Below are 6046 nucleotides of genomic sequence, written 5' to 3' on the forward strand. Positions count from 1 at the left end.
CCTATGGCGTCTTCAAACTAGCAGGAGCCAGATCCGAAGCCTTTCGACCGTTGAGATAGGACCACAGCCACAACGCATGCCGGAAAACCACACCACTCCGGTGACATAGAAGAAAGCTTGCCTCCCTCCTGTTGCATCTTGAATCCCAGTCCTGCAATGAAGTGCAGCCCAAACTTACCTGACAAACAACAACAAACCAATCGCAAAGCACCGTCTCGGATTGAGTGAGAGAAGACAAATCTGATGCAAGAGCATCAAACCACGACCAAAGATCTCTAAGGATAAATCCTCAACCCCTCACTTCTCCACCATGCCAACGAACCCACTAGAGAGACAAATCGACACACAGAGTCGCGAACCCCAGATCCGCTAGATCTAGCCCCAGATTCAACGCCGTCCTCAAGCCTCTTCATCGAGTCTTCACCAACGACCACCACCACACGAGACTCCGCATCACGTGCCGAGAAGTTCACCGGAAACCACCATCTAGAGAAACCCAACTGAAGTCGAAGGATGACTTTACAGAGGCGAAGTCAATGCCGGAAATAATAGGAACCAGAAAAGAAGAAAAATAGCTCTCTCAAGTGCCGGAAGGGCAAACTGGAGAGGCAACCGTCTCAGATCTGAGTTTGGTTTTGAGAAAGAAGGACAGAAAGTTTTAAGAGAGAGAAGGGGAGGAGGCAAAAAAAAAATCGATTTTATGAAAATTGTTAATTGGTAATATTCAATTTTTGGCGGGAAATAACTAATATCCTATAATATTTGAGATTTGCGTTAAGATTTTATTTTATTTTATAATAAAGTTATGGTCATTATTACAAAAGAAACTATATATGTTGCAAACTTTGTTCATTATTTCAAAAGAAACTATAAATAAACAATACTCTAATATCATCATGCATATATAATATGTGAGTTAGGTGACAAGTGACAACAGTTGATTATTTCGAAAAGATGAAAAAAATCCGCTGATCGGTGTATCTTAGGAGTTAGCAAAAATTGGTATTTTAGAAAAAGAGTTTGTTGAGTTTTTATTATACCTTATATATTTTATTAGAACGATGGAGTATATGATTAAGTGTTGTATGTATTTGTCTGGTTTGCAAAGCAAATATCCGGAGTTTTTAGAGGTAATTGAATTCAGATTTGAATCCGTCGAATATATAGTTTTGATATTCGGATCCGTCCATCTTGGATATTCGAAACTCAACATCTGTTAAAAACTTTGGATATCTGTCTATAATTTTTTGCATGGTTTTTTACCCACCCATAAGAAACCTTAGCCGGATTTTCGATCTCATCATTAGAGCAAACCCATTGCACAACCTCAAATGAGTGTCTCTAACTTTTAATAATATTAAAAATAATATTAATCTAACTTTAGATCTTCACATCCTTACTTTTATTTTTTGTCCTCCCATTAGTCATCCTTGGGTGTCAATTTTTTTTAAAAAAATCAGAGAACTTGTTTTACAAACAACAATCAAACAAACCAAAACCATTTTCCATCTAACTCTCAAACATCCTCTCATTGCACAACAATCAAAAACCAAAACCAGTTTCAACAATTCAAACCATTGTATAATTTCAGACATTGACCATAGTTCCTCCACAGCAACGATTGTTAACACTGGTGCCCTGAGCCTGAGCCGCTGACAAACTCAGAACAATGTGATATAAGAGAGCCGCCTAGCAGTATGATCGAGGATCTAGGGAACAAACAAGAATCTGGAGCTTCTTTGTCGATGTCACAATGAGGCAATATTGGTGCTCTCTTCAGTGCCTCATCATCATCAATATTTGTACTATTTATTCTCTGTGTAGACTGAGGTTGAGCGCGTCATGGGAGAAATATTGCTTTCGTGACTGCAAACTAAAGCTAGGGGAGAAAGTCAACTGCTTCTTCTTTGCAGATAGGCGTTGCTGCTGCAATGGAAGCTCTTTCAATACGCCTCAGTGTTGGAGTAGCAGCATCACTGGCTGTTAGTGTAGTCGCATGCCCTGAATTTGTCACTATCTGTAAACACATATAAAACGCAATTAAACATGTCTGCAAAACTTCAACAGAGAAACAATGGAATGAAATAAACACTAATTATTCAAGTTTAGTCAGTATATGTGCAATTGTATCATCTCTAGCTAGACCAAGAAGTACCCTGCAAGCCAGTGCTCGTAGACAATCTGGGGTAGCAGGGGGATTCACATATATTCTGGGCTGAAGAAGTTTGTGAACTCATATCTTCTCATATGCTTAATCTTAAACACCAAGTCAATCACCTCATAAAACCTCACAGAACTCAAGTAAAAAAGATTGAAACTTGTGAACTAGATTAACGATACGAATAGCTCTACTGGACTCAGAATAAAACTGATGAATAAGATCTGGCTGCTGCTGCAACACTTTATAATACTGCCCAACAAACTACGAACCCACCTGCACAACACAAAACACAACATACATCAATCAAAACCACCGATTCAATCGGTTGTAAGATCCGATCGAGAAACACAAACGCAAACCCAATCGAACACAAACGTCGCTCGATTTTGTTCGACGGTTCGTCCCAAACACAAACGATACAACCCGATCGAGAAACCAAATCACAAACCCAATCGAAGACTTGCATCGAATCGATTTAGAAGACGACGAGGCGAGATCGGTTTAGAAGACGACGACGAGGCGAGATCGAATCGATCGGGAGAAGAAGACGACGATGCGAGAGCTATTGTGTGATTTTGTGTTTCTCTCATTTTGGATATTGTCGAGAGAAAGAAGAAACTGAATAATAAAAAACAATAAAACAAAACTTAACCAATACAAACAATACACGTGTCGGGTCTATGCTTCTCTCAAAGGATCACCGCAGAGACACATGTCTCTCAAAAATATTAAAAGTTTTTTTTCTTTGTATATATTACTAAAAAAATCAAAGACATCCCAAAGAGTTGTGCAATAATCTTGCTCTTATGACATCGAGGAAGCGAGGAGAAAGGGCTAAGAGCCACCGAATATATAACATGCGAAGGATGAAGAAGACTGGTGGTGAAGAATAGAGCCAAAATCAAACATGAAAAGAAGAATCCCATTCATTATCCTTTGAATCGATCAAAGAGAAGAGAATGTAAGTTTTTTTTAAGATATTTGGGTTTTAGTACGTTTTTGGAATGTAATAGGCAAACTAGTACGTTTAATATTCATAATTATACAAATAGTCGGTCTCTCACTGTAGCAATTTTTTTTTTTTTTGATAACTCAAAGTGATCCTAAAGGCTTCCTAGGTCTAAAGACTAATCTACTGCGGCCGGGGGAAACCATGTTAAATTTTGAATCCCCGTGGCCAATGCTACTCGAACCCAGGTGTGGGACTTTTCTCTCTTTACCACTGAATCAAAGCGATTTGGTTTTTTTTTATTATCATACTCCTTCATGTTTAATTACTCAAATATTAAATAATATAATTTTTTTCCTATATTTTTTTCAGATACAAAAAATTTATATTTTTTACAAATTTTGTCTGTACACCTTACTATATCATATGATTAATAGTGTCAAAAGATGACAATGACCCTGTTCGTTATCTAATTGCTGTGATAGCAACGGCGACCCAAAAAAAGACGTCGACCAAAGCAAAAATCAAGTTGATCTGAAAAAAATACAGTTACTGGAGATGGAATTTCCGTCACTAACAGGAGAAGCTGCCACTATTATTTATAGCGACTGATAAACTGTGCTAAAACCAGTCGCTGCGACTAAATTGAAGAAGGATCTAAGTTTCTCTCTCTTATTTTCTTCTATTTTTTTTAGTTTGCGTCGCTGTCGCAGCGATGAGGTGCCGAACAGAGCCATTTAATGTCATGAAGTTTAATTTAACATGTTAAACATATTGATAACAAGTTAATTATATAATTTAACATGTTAAACATATTGATAACAAGTTAATTATATAGTTATCTTTTAAGTCGCATAAGAGATATGCAGTTACTTTTTATTGAACTGATATATAGATAAATAACTTTGATTCACAATTTTAATCCGATAAACATGCATTTAACACAATAAGTAAACTTATCACGATATTATATTATTTAGCATGTTAAATATATAACAGTTATACACTAAAATCACAAATGTTTTATTATATCATTTGATGAATAGTGTCATCGATCTCGGATGAATAATGTCATTGAGCATTATATAAACAGTGTTGTCAGAATTTTATGGACAGTTTTGCAAGTATTCTAAAATTAGAAAATAAATTTCTGTCTAGTGAAACTTTTATAGTTAAAGTAAAAGAAAAAGATAAATATGATTAAAAAAAAAAGAATGAGAATCTAATAAGAAATGTTAGATTATATATATATATATAGTATATATATTTTGGGTATAGAGATTTATATAGTTCTTATTTTAATCACAACCATTTGAGCCTTCGGTCCACAGTACTGTTTTATTTTACCAGGTTAAAAATAATTTTCTTTCTACCGTTGGTGTAAATTAATATCTAACAAACTTCAATTAGTTCTTATAAAATTCAAGTTCAACTATATCTCGTTCGTTGGCTTTATTTATTATTTTATTTGAAAGCAACATCGATATTCAGCCACGTGCATTATTAATTAGGAGATAACCTTTGTACTGCGCAAGAAGTGTTGTGAAGCAAAAGAGAAGAAGAGAAAGAAAATTTGGAAGCTTTGAGATCGAACTCCACCAAATTATCTTCCATCTGAAATCCGCCAATCACTATAGGGTTCTTCGGATTCACACCTCCGTCCACAAACCCTAAACAAACAACGTTTTTATTCACCTTCACCAGCGAATTCGAACCGTAGATCCTCCACTTAGCTCCTCCCCTAAGCACCAGATCGATCAAAGGAACTCCACGTCCTCCATTTGAGCGGAAGCACGCACCGAAAGGCTTCACGGCTGGAGCTTTAGCCATCTTGGCGTTTCCGGAGAAGGCTGTGAGAAGAGCCTTGTAGATGGAAGTTTCCAATACGGTGTAAGGAGCCAAAGTGGAGATCTTCGTGGCTCCATGAAGTATTGGAACGGTCTTTCCACCGATTTGTATGGACTTCACATCGATCAAGTACTCACCGGACTTTTCATTACCAATCAGAGGCGTGGAGGCAAAGATCGTAGAAATATCTTTTAAGTAAGGCAGATAATAATATTCCCCTTTACCGATCCAAAGGTCACCAGAATCTTTGATGGAGGGCAAACAAAGAGCCATCTTTGGAGGAAGCTTGTACATGGAGACTAGCTGCGAGGGAATCGACAAGTGAGTGTTAGCGAGACCGATGGTTCCTTTCAAAGGAGCACTATCAGTGCAGGTTAAAGTCAGCGAGAAGCTCTTTTCACTGTCCCTAGTGTATACTCCATTGTTTGTGTAAAATAACATAACGGTATCTCGGAAGAGCCGGGCATTGTCGGAGGAGCGACAAGGGGTCTTCGTCTTAGTGGTGGTGTTGTTGGCACAGGAGAAATTGGGGTTTGCGTAGGTGCATCTCGTGGAGCCGCACCTGATGGTGTGGAAGGAGGAGGATTTGGTGGCTGTGGCGCAGTTTTGCAATAACGGTCCTACTCCGTTGAGGTCAAGGACGAATTCTTTGCTGAAGTCTTCACTCGGGCCGATGGACAAAGGGATGGAGTAGGTATTTGTGGCCATGTCTCTATAAATAGGATGTAGAATTGATTGAAACTTTTCGAACGAGTGTGATGTGTTTGCAAGGTAGAGAAAAACAAGAGAGAGGAGTACGAAGATCACACGAGGAGCCATTTTTTTTCTTTTGAGATTTGTTACTTGGGGCTGTGCCTGTAATGTGAATTACTAAGACTAACCAGCATGTATATTTATAGAATGGTTTCTTCGTTTCTTTTTGCGATTTAGATTTTAACATTCTGGTAATTTTCTAACATTCCGGTAATTTTCTATCTTGTTAGGACAGTCAGAAGTATCTTACCACGTGGTCTCACTACAAAAAATTACTTGTATTGTATGACTTAAATTGCATCACACAAATAAATGATATATTTTTAAATTGTATA

The 6046-nt window shown here is 37.4% G+C and overlaps 1 protein-coding gene and 1 long non-coding RNA gene across 2 annotated transcripts; both read right to left on the reverse strand.

Moving 5' to 3' along the window:
• Positions 1431 to 2779, reverse strand: LOC104770252. Its single transcript, XR_764506.1, has 2 exons — positions 2156 to 2779; positions 1431 to 2017 (listed from the first exon to the last, which is right to left on the reverse strand). It is a non-coding gene; the product is annotated as an uncharacterized LOC104770252 (long non-coding RNA).
• Positions 4532 to 5832, reverse strand: LOC104770253 (basic 7S globulin-like). Its single transcript, XM_010494652.1, has one exon. It carries the CDS (start codon positions 5775 to 5777, stop codon positions 4614 to 4616), a length of 1164 nt encoding a protein of 387 aa, XP_010492954.1. The 5' UTR covers positions 5778 to 5832; the 3' UTR covers positions 4532 to 4613.

Source organism: Camelina sativa, chromosome 20 (genome assembly GCF_000633955.1).
Source record: "Camelina sativa cultivar DH55 chromosome 20, Cs, whole genome shotgun sequence".
In the NCBI taxonomy this organism is placed as follows: domain Eukaryota; kingdom Viridiplantae; phylum Streptophyta; class Magnoliopsida; order Brassicales; family Brassicaceae; genus Camelina; species Camelina sativa.

Bases quoted from the DNA above. Each gene is read 5' to 3' on its own strand.
- LOC104770253 (XM_010494652.1), bottom strand. From the start codon at position 5,777: ATGGCTCCTCGTGTGATCTTCGTACTCCTCTCTCTTGTTTTTCTCTAC.